General features: G+C 40.2%; 1 protein-coding gene across 1 annotated transcript in view; it reads left to right on the forward strand.

Annotated features, from left to right (window-relative positions):
- Positions 1 to 17,728, forward strand: part of si:ch211-186j3.6 (neural-cadherin) — a 617,862-nt gene that overhangs the window by 492,450 nt on the left and 107,684 nt on the right. Inside the window, exons 29-30 of the mRNA XM_041792306.1 lie at positions 3,005 to 3,132; positions 5,191 to 5,314. Of these exons, the coding sequence (XP_041648240.1) occupies positions 3,005 to 3,132; positions 5,191 to 5,314 (252 nt within the window). The remainder of the gene's footprint in view (positions 1 to 3,004; positions 3,133 to 5,190; positions 5,315 to 17,728) is intronic.

Raw genomic sequence — 17,728 nt, forward strand, 5'->3', positions numbered from 1 at the left:
AATCTTTATTAGCAAACGGAAGTGCCTCAGCAGAAATCTTAAAAACATAATCATACATTTAAAAAGATCTGGTACGGATTGGTTAAGATAGTATGCCTTCATAAAATCACTTTCATAACTTATGTACTGTTCAGAAAAACTCCATATGAACTGCACCAAATTCAGGACCAGGCTAGATTGTCTGCCAGAGTTGCAACATTGCGTGCATGTTTACAGGGAAAGGATACACAGACTCTGACTGTAAACGGCTGCCTGAATGTGACATCAGATGGACTTTTCTTGTAGATAAGTGATGGGAAATGAGAGTCTGGCAAGTTTTTCCTCTTGCATCCTGCAGCAAAAAAAAGCAGCAGCATGTTTTACTATTTACTACACATCCTGCAGTGTCACTATTGCACATGCTTGCATTGGGATTTTATGCAGACCTTATTCGGAGGCTTCACAGTTTAATGGACAGTTCAGGTTTTTTGACATGAGTTTCTGTGTCCACAGTGTTCCACCCATGCCACAGTTTTGCTCCTCACCCACCTGGGCCATTTTTGAAATGGGATTTAGTCCAGAGCATCATGTTAATGATAAATGATTGTTTTCAAGAACCTTGGTTTAATTTGGAAATGTACTGCTTAGTGCTTGTGTTCCTGTGTCTGATTTCCTGTTTGGGTCATCCTGCTCTGCTGTGTACAGGAAGCAGCTCTGCTGAAAACAGACTTGGCTTGTATCTTGAGTGGAGAGATGGATCGTGGTGCATAATGTGGAAACCCGCTGACTGACTGATTGATTAAAAGGTGCAATTTGCCCTGGATCATGTGGTGCAGATGGACTGCTGCACGCAAAGACTATCTGGTAATTGTAGGTTAGCCACTGGAGATGCTGGCTAAAGGGATATTTCAGCATTTTTCATGCTGGTCCATATGAGGTATGTACCAGTGGTAGGGGCATGGGCATCCAGTGTTTTCAGCAAGCCCTACTCCTTTATGAAGGACTTGCTGGTTGTACTGGTAAGGAAGCAAGGCTATACATCATAACAGATTGGTACAGTTTCTCCACAGAATTTCACAATTTTGGGGGGAAAAAATGGGCCTCAAAACAATGTTGGCTCAAACAAACACACTATTGCTATAACTTTTGGAGCTTTTTTTTTTTTTAGCCCAAAAGCCTCTGTGTTCTTGGCACATTTTTGCAAAGCAGGTTTTAGCTACTGGTTATGTGCTCTTGCGCTGCAAAATACTGACAAAAACACAAGAGGCCTCCTGGATAAATAAAATGCCTCAGAAAATTTTGATTGTGCACACATTTGAGCCAACATCGTTACAAGCACACAAGTAACCCTTTCCCCCTTTAACTATCACACTCACGCTGAAGCAGGTTGGCAGAAGAGCAAAAACACCCTTTCTGTTGCAGAAAGCTTTTAGCGTTGTTGTCTTCACTTGTTTTAATAAAGAAATGTCCAGTTTTGACAAAGTGCTGCTGTGATTAATTCAGAGCTAACCGCTCCATTAGCAGCCACTGTACACAAGCATTCACACAAGTTACCTTTGCCCCTCAACTATCACATAGTCATGCCAAAGCAGCTCAGCAGAGGAGTGAAACATCTTTCCTAACATGAAAAGCTTATAGGGTTGTTTTTATTCTTTGGTCATACAGAAATATGGCCCAGTTCTGGTGAAACAGAGGCCATGCTGAAGCTATATCTGAGTATTTAGAGCAGTGGAGGCAGCCATTAGAGGGCTTTCAGCACAAATAAACCCCACCCATAGCGCAACTCTGTATGTGTGGCTCTAGTTAACACAGTGGAGACAGCCATTAGCGACAGCATTCGGTACAAGCAAACCCAACTCTGTATGCTACAGCTCTGAAAGTAGCATCACTCACTTACTTATGCTTATGCTGATGCTAATGGCTGCTACCAACCTGGCTGCTAGGGTGTGTCTGCTTTTTCTCCCCAACATCTCCCTTTTTACGATCATGGTGGTCCTTTGACAACACATCATAAAGGTAGAGGTGTTTTTTTAGAGCTCCATAGACTTTGCTTCTGTTATGGTTGCATCTCACAACACCAACTTCATCCCTCTTCTCTTATGTTGCCGTTTGGTTAGTTTACATTTGTGACTCATGCATGTGCAGAGTGCTCTGTGCTCTTTTTGGTCAGCTTCATTGATCAAATGAAACAAATCGTAGAAGGCAGGACAAGAATCAAACAGGCTATACTCTCTTTCCAGGAGGTCAGAAAGTGTCTCAGACGTGTTGTTGATTGTTGTCCATTCTACAAGATGAAATGATATTTGGGGCCAGAGGGTCCTGAAACTCTATGACAGTCAGACTGAGCTACAAACACACCAAAAACTGGAAGACTACCTTCAGCTTTTATAGGGGCTGGGCTAACCAGCATCTGCTAAGGCTAATATACTGTTTACAATCACTGCATACAGCCCCACATTAAAATATAAGAACATCCCTTTATACAGCCTTAATAGTATGTGATGGTGTTATATATGCCATAGTATGGTGATGGTGATGGGGACTAAAAAAAAGAAGGAAAATAAGAATGTGGAAGGGTAACGGATGGACCAGATTCTGTACTATTAAAAGACCTTATAAAGTTCTGATAGCCATGTTTGATGAGACTGAAATATTGGATGAAATTAGTGACTCCAGCTGCTTGGTAACATGTTGTCATGGTTTCATCTTCACCACCCTTTTCTTTCTGCATAAACACACCAGTGTATGCTTATTAGAACATGGTGGTTTAAGAAGAAGAGTCTGAGTGTTTTTGTTTGTGCAGTAACAGGAAACCTAGCAGGCAGCAGCAGAGTAATATGCCCTAATGAAAGAAACGGGAGTCAGAAGGCAGCTCCTGCTATAGTAATAATAGACAAAGAGCACTTGACAGCAGCAGGGGGTACTCTCATTATAATGCAGGAAAAGAAGGGCATTATTAGGGCTCTTGGTTTCTCTGATAAGATCGTTTCTATACAACATGTTCTTGTGTTTCTGTCCTCCCCAGGAGGTGAAGTTCACTCTGGATCGCTGCTCAGGAGCAGCTGTGATGGAGATGGAGGGACTGGGCAGCTGGTTGACCACAGAGGACCACTCCTCCTGTGAAGTGACAGGTGTCACACCAAACACAGACAGGTACACACCAACACCTGAATGAACACAAACACACCTTTTCATAGAAACTTTTCATACTGACTTTTTCAATGTGCCATAGCTGTTCATTTTGCATTTAGCTGCCAGGAGGTTCTCAAACAAACAGTTTAAAACATAAAGAAAACAGACACTTTGGTTCCTTGGTTCCCAACCAGGGGTCCAGGCCCCCTTAGAGGGGTGCCAGAGATTTCAGGGGGGGTGTGAGGCCCTGACTGCTCTGCGGTTGTGAAGTTAGATTTGCACATATAAAAAAATATATCATAAAATCGTGATAAAACACTAATGAATATTTCATACAAAGGTGTTTGGTTTAAAGGAAAATAAGGTGGGGAACCACTGCTTTAATTGATCCCAGAATGCTTTGTAAGTAGCTTGCACAGTAAACCAGAAAGGCTACTTTTAACAGCTTTTCTACCTCATCGTTTGAATTCATCCATGAAACAAAAAGGCGGTGTAGCAAAAAATACGCTACATGAAAAAAAAGTCTTTGGCCACAACTTTTGATTATTAAATTCAGGTGTTTCAATCAGACCTGTTGCTGCAGGTATATAACTCAAACACCGAGCCACGCATTTGCAAACATTTGAGATACAAAATGGGTTGTTCTGAAGAGCTCAGTGACTTCGAGCTGTGGTTATGCAACCTTTGCAGGAAGATAGTTTGCGAAATTTCATTCCTGCTGGATATTCCACAGTATATATATAGTATATGTATATATCACAGCTGTAAGTGAAATTATTAGAAAGTGGAAGCGTTTAGGAGCAAAAGCATCTCAGCCACAAAGCAGAGTGCCATATAAAATCACAGTGTTGGATCAACGGCTGCAAAGGCACATGATGGGAAAAGTCGCCAGCGCGCTGGTTCTATAGCTGAAGAGTTCTGAAATTCCACTGGCATTAATGTAAGGACAAAATATGTGCAGCTAGAGCTTCGTGGAATGGGTATCCATGCCCAGCAGTTGCATGCAAGCCTCACATCACCAACTTGTGTGCTCAGCATTACATAGAGTGGTGTTAATGCCACCAACACTGGACTGTGGCAGTAGAAACCTGTACTGTAGAGTGAAGAATCACGCTTCTCTGTTTGGCAGTCAAATGTGTTTGGGGGATGTTGGGGGAACAATACCTGCCTGACTGCATTGTGCCAACTGCAAAGTTTGGTGGAGGAGGGATAATGGTATGGGGCTGTTTTTCAAACCCTCTATCTCCACTGAAGGCCAATCTTAATGCTTCAGCATACCAAGACATTTTGGCCAATGCTATGCTTCCAACTTAGTGGCAACACTTTGGGGAAGACCCTTTTTTGTTCAAACATTTCTGTACCCCAGTGCAAAAGGAAAGGCCTATAAAGACATGGTTTGATGAGTAAGGTGTGGAAGCACTTGACTGGCCCACACAGAGCCCTAACCTCAACCCCATTAAGCAGCTTTGGGATGAACCAAAACAGAAATTTTGAACCAGGCTTTCTTGTCCAACATCAGTGTCTGGCCTCATACATGCTCGGCAGAATGAATGGGCACAAATTCTCATCGAAACACTCCAAAATCTTGTGGAAAGCCTTCCAAGAAGGGTGGAGGCTGCTGTAGCTGCAAGAGGGGGTACTCCATATTAAAGTACACATATTTGAATACAATGTCATTATAGTCACTGTGGGTGTACTGGCCAAACAGCAGAATTAGGGAATCCCAAGATATGGACAACAAAATTTGAGCTGGAATTTTTACAATTACTTTTTTCTTAACTTTTATAAGGTGGTAAAAGTCTCATTGTAAAATGTACGAATGCATGTTTTGTAGCTGGCATGTTTGTAAAACAGTGTGAAATGTTGAAAATCTAAATTTCTGTTACATTGATTATAAAGTTCAAGGAGCAGTTACAAAAAGGTCACTACAGCTGAGATTTTGCCCCAGTCTCAACTGAAAACATCCTTAGTTTTAATGTCTGGATGACATGCTGCTCTGTATTTTTGTATCTGTTTCAACATCGAGCTCTTGTTGCCCTCAGTCGCTGTTTTAATCGTCTATCCCTCTCCTCGTTTCAGACACCTAAACATGAGCCACGTGCTGCAGCTCGGCGGGGTGAACGAGGACATCCCTTACATCTACCCTCAGCTTCAGCACAAACACTTCACCGGCTGCATCCGCAACCTCATCGTTGACAGCAAGGTAACGGTGCCACAAACCTCACAACCATTAGAACGGTAGCATGCCAGCGGACTGAAACTCACACCTGCACTCTGGCTGATAAATGGATTAATAACAGGGCTCAACATTCACAGCACCCCTGTGCCGTGTTGAAGAAGTTTTTTATGCTTTTAACTGTAAAGTCAGAGCCCTTTCAACTACGACACACATGCACTTCAACAGTGAAACAGAATATGAACCTTTCTACACCCCGCACACTTCAACACCACACCAAGACTTTCAAGTAACCATCCCCTAATCTGTTTGAGTGAAAGTCAAGGACTCCATGCTCAACCATAACATTGCAAGGCTGACCTCAACAAAGCCCAAATCATTTCTCTATGAACACAGGCCTCAGGTTTGACAGCCTTTTGTCAGGCCACTTTCTTCTAAAGCCTGACATTTTGATTAAAATTGTATTTTCTGCTGCAATTTCTATGCTTTCTTCAAAATAAACCTCCATTTAACGTAGAAATTTTGAACCTACTAGTTCAAACTTCAAAGCAGTTTGGGTCTTTTTAGATATTATTACTACTGATGCAACAATGAATGCTATGCAGACTTCTTCATGATTTAAATCCTGAGCAGAGTGACTCAAAAAGTTCATTTAATTAAGTATTGGTGATTGGAAGATGTGCAGTTTACTGCTTTTTTAGCGCCCCTAACCTCAATGGAAGAAAGCAACCCACATTCTTCTAGGTCACGAATGTTGGACTCTGACTGGAAGTTGAACAGTGATCATGTATTTCTTCCAACAACTATAAGCTTGGAATGCATGGAATTAGGAAAAAACAAAAATAGATCTCTTTCACGCAAAAATAAAATAAAACAAAAATTTCAACGAGTGTCCGTTCTTCTGTATCAGAAGATAGAGTTCAGTCCTGTGTTGTGTGTATAAGTTTGTCTTACTACTACCCGGGTAGGTTTTTGTGGTGAACGTTCTTATCTGTGTCAAAGTGAAGTGAGTAGATGTCTGTAGTCCTCAGAGTGGATCCTGATCTCCGTTCGCTGTCGATTTATTGGCTCGCCACTGAATCGCCAAAGGTCCAGAATCGTACCGATCAATCCCTGGTCCAGCATAAAACCAATCTACATGCATGGTGCAAAAAGACATTTCAATAACTACAGTATCAATATTCATTACATGACTTTCTACTACTCCTACTCTGATGCTCTGCATAAACATATCCATTTGCAGGACAAGCACTGCTTCAATCATTGTAAATGATGGTGCACACATTTACATAAGAAATATTTTAACACAATTATTTATCATGAACTTGTATTTTAAAGTAAACTTATTTATCTCTATAAGCAGTATTTATATTTTTAACAGCTTCTTTCTAGTCAATATTTATCTTTTTAACTAGAAATGAACTGTATCAATCCACTTCTTTATTCAACATGAGTATTGAAATAACCCCAATGAAATAAATCAAACTATGTACACAAAACGGTACATCAAAATATAACCTGGCATCATACTCAATCTCTGTCTCCCTCATTAATATGGTGGTGGCATGATAGCTCAGCCAGCTACACCATTAGCACCTGTGTTGAATACCAGGTTGAATACTGTACATGACCTAGCTTAACGGCGCTAGCCACATTAGCGTTAGCACGGTGGCTAGCGATCTTTTTAAAGTAATATTTTCATAGAACACAATGATACAACAGTACCACGTTGGGTTAAAACATTGGATAACATATCTGTAACTCTGACTGGTTTTATGAAAGCCTCACAGTAAGCAGCTTTTCATATGAGCTAACATCAACTAGCTAATAACAAGGCTTAGCCTCTTATGTAGCACTGCTCTTACCGGAGTCCAAAAGAATCTTATATGGTTGAAATGGCTCCTCTTTCTCCTTACAACCCACAAGACTTTCTCCTGATAAACAAGAGATTTGTCAACACTATTCAAGGATTAATCAATTTATGAGGTTTACATCATGTTTCATACCAGGATGTGTCAGCTTACTCATGAGTGGTGCCTTTCGTCAGCGCCTCGTGTGAGTCTCAGAAAGTGCTCAGCAACAACGACACACAACAGGGCTAGCGCACCATCATGTGGCAGGGCACGGTAATTACCTCACATGACATAAATGGGTTTGATACTCCTTTCTGAATCCAATTCCCGCTGGATATCTTTAACCTGACATGTCAAATCCATCCGATAAACCTCCCATAGACAACATTTGGGAAAGGGTGATTGGATGCTGCAAAAACTCGGAGGGTGATTGGATGAAAGTTCTGTCAGTCACATCGTCAGAGCAACAAAACACGTGACATAGCCGCTACGGAGGTGCGCCCCTACTGAGTAAACTACATAACGCGAATCATGGCAACTGTAGAAATGTCGGTACACGACTTTTGTCGCTTTTGAAAGGAAAACAACTCACTGCTGTTCTTTGTTCTTCTTTAACAAAGAAATGCCGTCAAGTTCTGATAAAACTGATGCTTTAGAAAATCCACGCTTATGTCTTCTGCCATAACTGCACCAACCTCTTGTTGCTGCTTGCTTAGGTCACAACTCCGCCGCGCCCAAAAGTACTGGTCCTGTCACTTTCTAACCGGGCCCAAACTGTTCAGACGAGAGCTTTGCAAGATGGATTCACCAGTGAGAAACACAGAAACGGGCGTATTCATAGGCTTTGCAAGGTTATCACACATTCCAGCCTTTAAACATTCAGAATAACTGGCAGTACTGTTAACAAAAGAAGTGGCAATATTGTGTTCGCTAAAGCACCAGCTTGACAAAGTTTCCTCCCTGAATAAAGGAGAAAACAAACAGATCTGGTTGTTTTTTCATGTTTACAGCAACCATACTCCAACATATCTAGTCTGTTAAGACACAAATTTTGGATTTCACTTTACAGGGTCTTTAACTCCTGGTTATGGCTTAGTAATAGTAATGTAAAAGTAATATTTACCGACCTTATTTACACGTAATATATTTCTAAGTCACAAAGAAGTGGAATTGTTTCCTGATCTCTGGAAAAACCACAGCGTGAGCACTTTCATCACAGTAGGTTAATCTTTACTCTGTTGATGCTGTGCTGTTAATGTCCTTGTCATTAGAAGATTATTGCAACAATGCCATTTTACATGGAAAGGGGTGTTTTCCATTATTGTGCTGTGCACGCAATAACTGAAGGATTAAAGCTGCGCCTCTTGACTTATTTATAAAGTCTTTGCGCATGCACTTTATTGTGGAGCTTTAAATCAGCATCACACCATTTGGTTGCATGGAGACAACCCCAAATTCTAACAAGCTTACCATATGCAGCACAATTGACTTCAAATGACAAATAACGACAATTAAACTGTGATTTCTGACAGCAACAGATGGCACATCTCCTGTTATCTTGTTTAATATGAGCATAAAGAGAAGTAGTTGGATCAGAGATCGTAGAGTGGGTGTATCTTCTCATCTAGCCATGTCAAATACTTTTGTTGACGTTTCAACAAAGTGCAGTTGTTTCTGGCTCTGTCACTTTTAAGAAAATTAATTCACAGGCTGGCATTGCTGTTTAACTGGTTTTAGAACAGTATGAATCCTCCTCTCCACATTATCTGTTTAGTTCCGTCATACTAATCACTTGCTTTCCCTTACTAAATTTGATGTTCTGGACCTGCAGCATTTTTTTGGTCCTCCCACTCCTGCCCACAGCAACGTCAAAATCACCCACTCCTGCAAGATTTTGGTTGGGTCCCATGGGACCTGCGAGATCCTGCTCCCAATGCAGAACTCTATTTCAGTGCGGTGTTCATGGCTGAATCAATATAAAATGTGCTGTGAGTAGTTAGACAGCTAAAACTTTTCTGTTTGGTAGATTATTTCTTCTTTGTAACAATGCTTCTTGGCAATATATCTTATACTGTTAGAAAACCTGTTTATTTTCCTTTTAAACTGGGCAACATTTGTAAGGAACATGTGGCCATAAAAACTGGCTAAATCTTCTTTGCCTAGCCAAACAGCTTATTTTGCTGTTGACTTTTAGGTTTAGCTTCTGGCATCCCCAGGTGCTGACAGCCAGGTGTCCAGCTCCAAGAATCAGCATGACACGTTTGACTGAGCTGGACGGGCCTGTGCGATAGGGCAACTTCAAGCTGGTGTTCCACAAAACCAATGCAGCACTACTTGGAGTGAGCCCTCTCCATACTGAAGGCAATATTCCACTTACAGGGAAGGTCAGAGCGTTCCAAGAAGATGACACCCCAAGAGGACTGTCTCCTTACCCTGTCATCACTTAGGAACTGTAGGCTGTCTTCTACATATGTGTAGTCAAGATTTGCAGGATGATATGGCCCACGGCTCTCTTCAGAACAGAGTGCGTGCACTCACTCTCTGGTCTCATAGGGCTACCAGGAGGTCTGCCATGACTGCCTTTCACCTTCAGGCCCGATTGCGCTTGTGTCATGCACTGGAACCTGATCTTGTGGAGGAACTTTATGTTTGATGACATGTCCAGGTTCTGCCTCAACCCAACTCAACACTTCTGGGATCAACTTGGCCGTGCTCTTCGTGCCACAGTGATGAACACAACCACATTGGCTGACTTGCGACAAATGCTGGTTGAAGAATGGGATACCATCACGCAGTGACCAGGGGGAGGAGGTGCCAGGCTGTTGTGGCTGTTTATGGGTCATCCACACGCTAACAAAGTTCCTCGTTGTTGAATGAATAAATTGATAAATTGCCAATATGTCTTATTTCTTCAAATTTCAATCAGCCAATCCAGCAAACAACAGTGAAAAGCCGAATAAGCTGTTTGGCATTGGCAGAGAAGATCTGGCAAATTTTCATGGGTGCATCCCACATCCTCAGCTCTGCTGCTCATCCCACAAATGCATGTTCCTTACAAATGTGGCACCATTTAAAGGGAAATAAAAAGGCTTTCCCAGGGTATAAGATGTATTGCCAAGAAGCAATGTTACAACAAAGAAATACTCTACCAAACTCAACTTTTTTTGTGCCAGGTTTAGTTAAAAACTGTACAATTCTATTTCACCTAAGCTTTTGGTGTGACTTGTACTTGCTTTAAGAAGAAATTTGGTCCAGTTCCAATTAAACTGCCACTTTTCCTTATTTGATTTAATGTGTTTGGATTAAATCTTTCACTGGATTTGGATCCCAGGTACCCTTTCCAAGGCAGCAGAACCATTTTTGAGTTATTGTTTTGATTTGTTCAAACAGTAGTGTTTTAAATCATCGAATATCCAACATGTTCTAATATGATCCAATATGGCAACCACCATCAGTGGGCTTCAGTATATTGCTTCAAAAACATTTGGTGACATCGGTGAGGCTATTTACATGTTTTATACAGTCCATTGGCAGTGGTTCCCAGAGTGAGGCGGGCCTCCCCTGAGATTGAGAGAGTACTTTAGGGGGTAGAAATGTGGGAAAAAAAACAGCCAACTTCTACACTGTGAGGGGGAAAAAGGGAGATGTTTGATAACATAGAGAGAGGACTTTCTAGAGTTAGCAGGAAAAAAAGAGAAATATGACCACAAATGTTTAAAGTCTGGATTTTACTGAATTTGCCCTGATAATGCTCTGCAGCTATGTAATTTGCAAATAGATACAAGGTAATGACAGCTTGATGCCGCCATGTAAACTCCTGCATCATTTAGGTAAGCATCAAGGTTGGGTTGGTTTTTGCTTTTTTAATATTTTTGACAGGGAACTAAAGGAATTATAGTCACAGAAAAGAGTAACTGATGCTTTCAGTTTTATGAAAACCAAGGCAACCTTTGTGAGTACAGCTTTTTAGCATTGAAATGATGAAAAGCAGGTACCTGGCAAGGCTGAAGACTGTGGATGATCTGTAGTTATTCTTTGCACAGGGCCACCCTGCATCACCCACATAGAAGCAGACTTGCTGTTCCTACTAAATTACTTGCAATATCTGCAGTCAATTCACTGCCAAAAGCAATAAAGAAAGTGTTTCAGAAAGATGAATGTTTAAAAAAATATGCATAAAGAAAATTAAAAGTCTTACAGAAATGTTTAGAGATGAGACACAAATTTCAAAGACTATAATGATAGAGATTTTTAAAGAGAATTTTGCAATTTAAAGACCCTGTAAAGTGAAAATAAGTCTGTATTTAGGTTTGCTGTATGACAGGTCAGTGTGTTATGAACCCTGAGGTCAAAATTCAGTCAGATAAAACATCTCTAAATTTATAAAATTAAACTTCAAAATTATGAAAAAATAAGGCAATGAAATCTGCTCCAGGATGGTGTGGGTGTGTCCTGAAGCCACGCCCACTCAGGAGAAATACGATCCTCTCAGATTTAAAAAAAAAAAAAAAATGCTACCATCTGAATGTTGACCTTATGATTAGAGTGCAGCTGCCTGGCTCTGCACCAGAGAAGAGACAAAGTCAGTTTTCTGTCTCTAGTCTCTGTTATGATGCTTTAAGTGATCCATAGACCACTGTGGCTGATAGATTTGGCAAATTTACCTCACAATGAACAACAAAACAGCATTTAACTGACTGTTAACTGTCAATAAAGGCAGTGACATCAGCTAACGACGGACTGTACTAAGATGAACTGCTCTGTGATTCTATTAGTGTTAGAGGGGTGTGGTCATTCCCAACTGTGGGCTCAACATCATGAGCCCACATATTGGCTCCGCCCACATGAAACCAAGCCAGGAACGAGGTGAAAAACTTTCTAACAGTCTAGATCAAAAATTCAGTCATAAGTAGATCTCAGTGTTTTTGCTGGTTTACAGCGACTTTATTCCAACATATCTTGTGTGTTAAGACACAAACTTAGGATTTCACTTTACAGGATCTTTACTACTGTTTTTAATGTAATGGGATGCAGAATCCATTATGTTTTGTTAGGGAAGCTTCACTCCCACACTGACAACCCCTATTTTAGGTGTTTTCTTGGGAAAAAAAAACAAAACTTTTGTGAAAGCTTACCTAAGCATTATAGTTTTTACAATATGGTTGCATCTTGATGCAGTGTAACTGAAAAAAAAAATGAATGAATTACAAAGTAAGCATAAGATAGAGAATTTTGAAAGGCTGTTTGGCATTTAGTAAAGGCTTGGACAGAGTTGTTCTCTGTGGGTGAAATTTTTAAGTATTGAAAATGTTTTTTTGTTGCCTCCAGGCTCATCGGGTCATTCTATCTGCACAAACTGGATGGAAAGCATAGGAGATCTGCAGTATTGCACATTTGTTCATTCTTCATCCTCACCAGTTTAAAATTGATGTAATTGAAAACAGAATTGAACTGCCCCCTGGCAGGCAAGACAGGCCTCCTACTGCTGACCAATATAAAGAAGTTGATGGTCCGGGTTGCAACCTTCTCTGCAAGATTTAGTTTTACTGTTTTGAACAGAAGACTGTTGTTCTTCAGCTGGATGCTTAAACTGATGAGGAAACAAGGCTTGGTGATACTTTTACAGAACCCCCATCAGACAAACAGAACTCAGAGAGGAGTCGATAGCAGATTAATAGTGTTAGATACTTCATCGCTCCTTTAGGGAACAATAGAGCAATGCTAAAAAGATCCTGATTGAATTGTTAAGTTGTATTACCTAGCCATTTTTAGCTAATTAGCAGTCACCTATGCTCCTCACTTTTCTCTCTCTACTACTACAAATATAACAGTATGTAGTTATCACAGAAGTGAAGTTCTTAAGGTGACCAGACGTGCTGATTTGCCCGGGACTGTCACATTTTCAGGCTTTGTGTCCCAACAAAATCAAGAAAATGGCAGTATGTCCCGTTTTTGAACAACCCCTGTCCCAATCCCAAGCATATACCTTGAACACCAAAGCTGGGTTGCAGAAGAAATCCAGGAAGATTGTACCATCACAATGGCTTGACCTGAACCCAATAGAAAATCTCTGGTGGGGAAGAAGAAGGCGGTTGAAGCATACAGACCCAAGAATATTACATAACTGGAGGTAATTGCACATGAGGAATGGGCTAAGATTCCTCAGGAACGCTGCAGGAAGCTGGTGTCTGGGTATACATCTCAACTGCAGCCGGTCATAGAGGCAAAACAGCTCTACTAAGTACTTAAGATGCTTGCCATGAAGGGGTTGAATAATTTCGAGCCCGGAGAAATCATAAGTTGCATTTTCAGTTGAATTTTGGGAAACCACTTGAAGCATTAGTTGTGTTGAGCTATTGAAGTTGCTTTTGTTTGATTTGGTCATTGCAAAAAGCAAAAAGTCTGTAAATTATTATGATAACTCTGATTTGCAATGGGCATTGAATGTAACTGTGCTTCATCAGACCCAACTTAATACTGAAGTTATACTGAAATACTAAAATATCCCTTTAACCTCTTGAGACTTTAAGAAGTTAAAACATCAGCTTTGTCTTTGAACATGAATTTCTTTAAAATTTTCCTTTCCAAAATCCAAACGTATTCCCTAAAATTTCAAAGAAATCACCAAAAATTTCTTAAACATCTCTTTAAAGAATCTCATTAAAAACTACCCCAGAATTTCTTGAAAAGGTCCTTAAATCTTGCAGTGAAACCTTATCATAAAGCCTAAATATTCCAATAGAAAAAATCCTCCCAAAATCCATGCAAACTCATTATCAGACATTTAATGAAATGACCGAAACATTCAAACAAATTCCTTGACATTTCCATAAAAATTCCCAAATCCCCAATCAGAGTCCTAAAAAAGGACAAATCCCCATGAAAATGGCAAAAAAAAAAAAAAAAAACTCAAAATCTTCAAATGAAACTCTTAAAATCAAACAAACACATCCCCTAAATTTCAAAGAAAATACTTCATAATTTCCAAAAAAATTCCCCAAAATATCCAAACAGCATATTATCCCAACATTTCAATCAAATTACTTAAACATCAATTACAACACAAACACAATTTTCTAAAAAAACAAACAAACAAACAAAAAACAAACAAGCAAACAAAAACAGCAGAAATGATGACTATGTTACAGGAAAGCACAAATGTACTTTCCTCATGTGTGCATGCATGGAATTAGAGGTTAAATGAATATCTAAGGGTTGTCAGGTGATGTAAACATGAGTCATTTGAGAAGCTGAAGCATAAAAGGCCCAGCGCTGCAGCTCCACATAGTTGTCAATGCTGTCCAGAGTGTTTTTTACCCTCCAGCCATCCGTCCTGGTCTGAAAGCTTTGAAAAGTCTGATCAGCTGTGGCTGTTTGAATGTATAATTGCAGTCTCGTTACAGCTTTAAAGCACACCAATGTATGCAACATGTATCTATTCAGCAGACTTGAAAGCTCCTAAAATAAGATACCGAGTTTGAAAAGCAGGGACTTGAAAGGCTCTTCATTATCCTGCTGCAGTGCTAAAAGCTGTATGCCGATGTGTGGTACCTTACATGAAGACATGGCAGGAGGCTGCACAAATGTTGTGTATTAATGAGAGAAATCTGCATGAGATGTGTGGGTGGACATGAGGATAATAAATCTCCACAGAGCGAGCAACAAGCAACAGTAGGCGGACTGATGATTAATAATGTTGATGGACACGTTCTGGCATTGTATGACTCCTTTTTTCTTTCATTTTTCTTTTTTTTTTCTGCTGCACTTATTAGCACAAAATGTGATAATGTGTCACATTTGTTGCTATAGGAACATCATCTGTTTTCCTTGATGTGTGAGTGTCTATTATGTGAGAAAGGTAGTTGACATTGGTAAACAAACTGCTTTATGTTTTCCTATTATTCAACAGTTTTCTGTAGATTTCTCTGCGTTTATATATATATAGTTGCACATGTCTTTTTTTCATTCTAGATCAGTCCTTTATGTCTTTGATACATTAATGCACCTCTCTTGGAGCCAGACAGAGGTACAGCAGGTCAGGACCTTGTCACCTCAATTAAAACCTAATGAAGTGTGATACAAGACCCAGTGAATGAAGAGGAGGATGTAATAGACTCACTGCAGACAGACGAACATGGCAGGCTATGTCCAGGAAGAGATTTTTCTGTTTCATAATAATTGTGTTTCTATTCTGGAGTTATGGCTCTTCCCTCTGGCTGCCGTTCACCATCCCCAGTTTTTCACACTCAGTTCTAGTCCTGTCATTATCCTACTTGTTTTTCCTCCCTTCAGCTCCCAGTCTAACACTCCTTCTTTAAGTTTTTCTGTGTTTTTTTGTCAAATCTGTCATTCCATTGTAAGTATGGATGTTTGCAGTTTCAGAGGTAATGGCTTCATGAATGGTAGGAGCTCTGAGTGGGAGTTGGATTTTCTCGGCAAAAAGTTTGACTCGTTGAAGACAATATACAACAGACAAATGTAGAAAACATACAGTGTCATTCTGACAGAATATATTTTGAGACCAAATCTGATTCTTGAATGTTTGTGGTGGTTTTCAATGTTAGCAGGCATTCATGAAAGCTCTTGGGGCCGGATCCAGTAAAGAACAGTGCTGTTATTTGTACATGAAGCTGTGCAAACAGGGATTGAATCACGGTCTCGACACGTTTGGTGCATGTCTTCCAACACCTTCTCCGCCCTCTGTTTCTCTTCAGCTGTCCTATCAAATAAAGGCCAAAAGCCCAGAAAAATAATCTTAAAAAATGCCACAGTTATTTAGAAATGAAAGAAATGCAACTGATCGTTGGAACATAAATGAGCCCTAAAGGCCTCTCTCATCTCACAAAGCAAAAAAAACAACAACATGTGTTTGGCCAGAAAGATTTTGACCTGCCTGCACAAAGCCTTGACCTCAACTTTGTCTAACACCCTCTGAACAGAGAGGAACAACAAATATCCAAGCCAACAGCCAGCGGGGAGCTGCTGATTGGCCAAGGCTTTATATCTTACATCAGAATCCAACTCTTAAGGCCTTAACCCTCTGTGCCCTCCCCATGTCCTCACAGTCATTTATTCAGGAGACACCACTTGTTTTCAATGACACTGTCAATTGTTTTCTTCGAATAGTATTCTGCAGTCCTTCTTTGGTGGGCAGAACTGACACCTCTTCCTCTTACTACCACATCTAAGGGTAGTTTTGGGGCTATAGCTAAATTTGGGGGACTGTCATCTGCAGTGCCCTATAACCTCTGAGCAGCCACACTCACAATGTAGCTATATTTTTTAATCCCTATCATGAAAGCCTGGCTGTTACCAGCATTTCTCGACTCTCCCATCTATAGCACCACCTGTTTGGGTCAGAGCCAGTCAGACTACACGTCTTGTATTGTTTATGTGTGCAAACTTAACACGCTTATGTGGTAAGAAACTGACTCTGTGTCTGGGATTTCAACTGTCAGGTCATTTTGACCTGAAGACTAGAGTCGTGTGTTTTTTGTAAAGCTTACATGGAAATATGAATAAAGGCAACTTCACTTCTTCTAATGTAGGGGTCAATCTTGGAAAAGGCTTAAAATTTCAGGTTGAAAAAATCTGGTCTAGGCTATTTTTCTCTGCTTTTAAACACAGAGGCAGTTCATTTTGGAGGGTTAACACATCAAGGGCGACACAAATAAAGCACAGAAAATTGAATTATTTAGAGGCGAATTTCTAACTGCCTTCATCTTCTCCTCAGGTGTGACACTATTTTCTGAAATAATTATGGACATTCTAAAAAAAGTCATGTTGTAAGTCTGTTTTGACTGTTAGAGCAGAAGATAAAATGAGGTTTTTGTCCTTCTTTCCTCCTGGTTCAGAGGACTAATTTGAAGTGTTTGGCTAACCCAGGACACTGATTAGTTGTATGTCTGAGGTAAATGATTTTCATCAAACAGTCTTAAAGCCAGCATTACTGATGTGTTTGCAAATTTAAAGACATGACGATACACTATATTGCCAAAAGTACACTCCTAAACCTTGTGGAAAGCCTTCCCAGAAGAGTTGGAGCTGTTATAGCTGCAAAGGACAGACGTCATATTAAATCCTATGGATTAAGAAAGGGATGTCACTTAAGTTCATATGTGTGTCAAGGCAGGTGAGTGAATACTTTTGGCATTATAGTGTATGTAACTTTTAAGTTATTTGACCTGATTAGATATTCGCCCTGTAGGGGAGGTTTGTACAAGTTTCAGTCATTTTAATGAAACTTCTTCCACTGAAAAGCACAATTGTAACTTTGTCTTTTATACGTGGGTCATAAATCACTCCACATGGCCTGAAAATTTATAACAAATACATGAGATTCATCTTTGCAAACACCACATCCTGCACTGCTTTTATTTGTGGAAGTGTCAGTCTGATCAGCTAGGGCTACAATTTGTTATTTTAGGAGAAACAGGTTTACATTTGTACTTAACTCATGCATCAGTCTGAATGTTTTTCTCAGACAGAGAGCGTGACACAGATTCACAGAGGAATCAATTGTAGCCCCCTCAGATGTCTTTCAGACATTGATTGCTCATGTCTGTGCTATACTGCTCAGCAGTCAACA

This window comes from Cheilinus undulatus, linkage group 1, assembly GCF_018320785.1.
Source record: "Cheilinus undulatus linkage group 1, ASM1832078v1, whole genome shotgun sequence".
Lineage (NCBI taxonomy): Eukaryota > Metazoa > Chordata > Actinopteri > Labriformes > Labridae > Cheilinus > Cheilinus undulatus.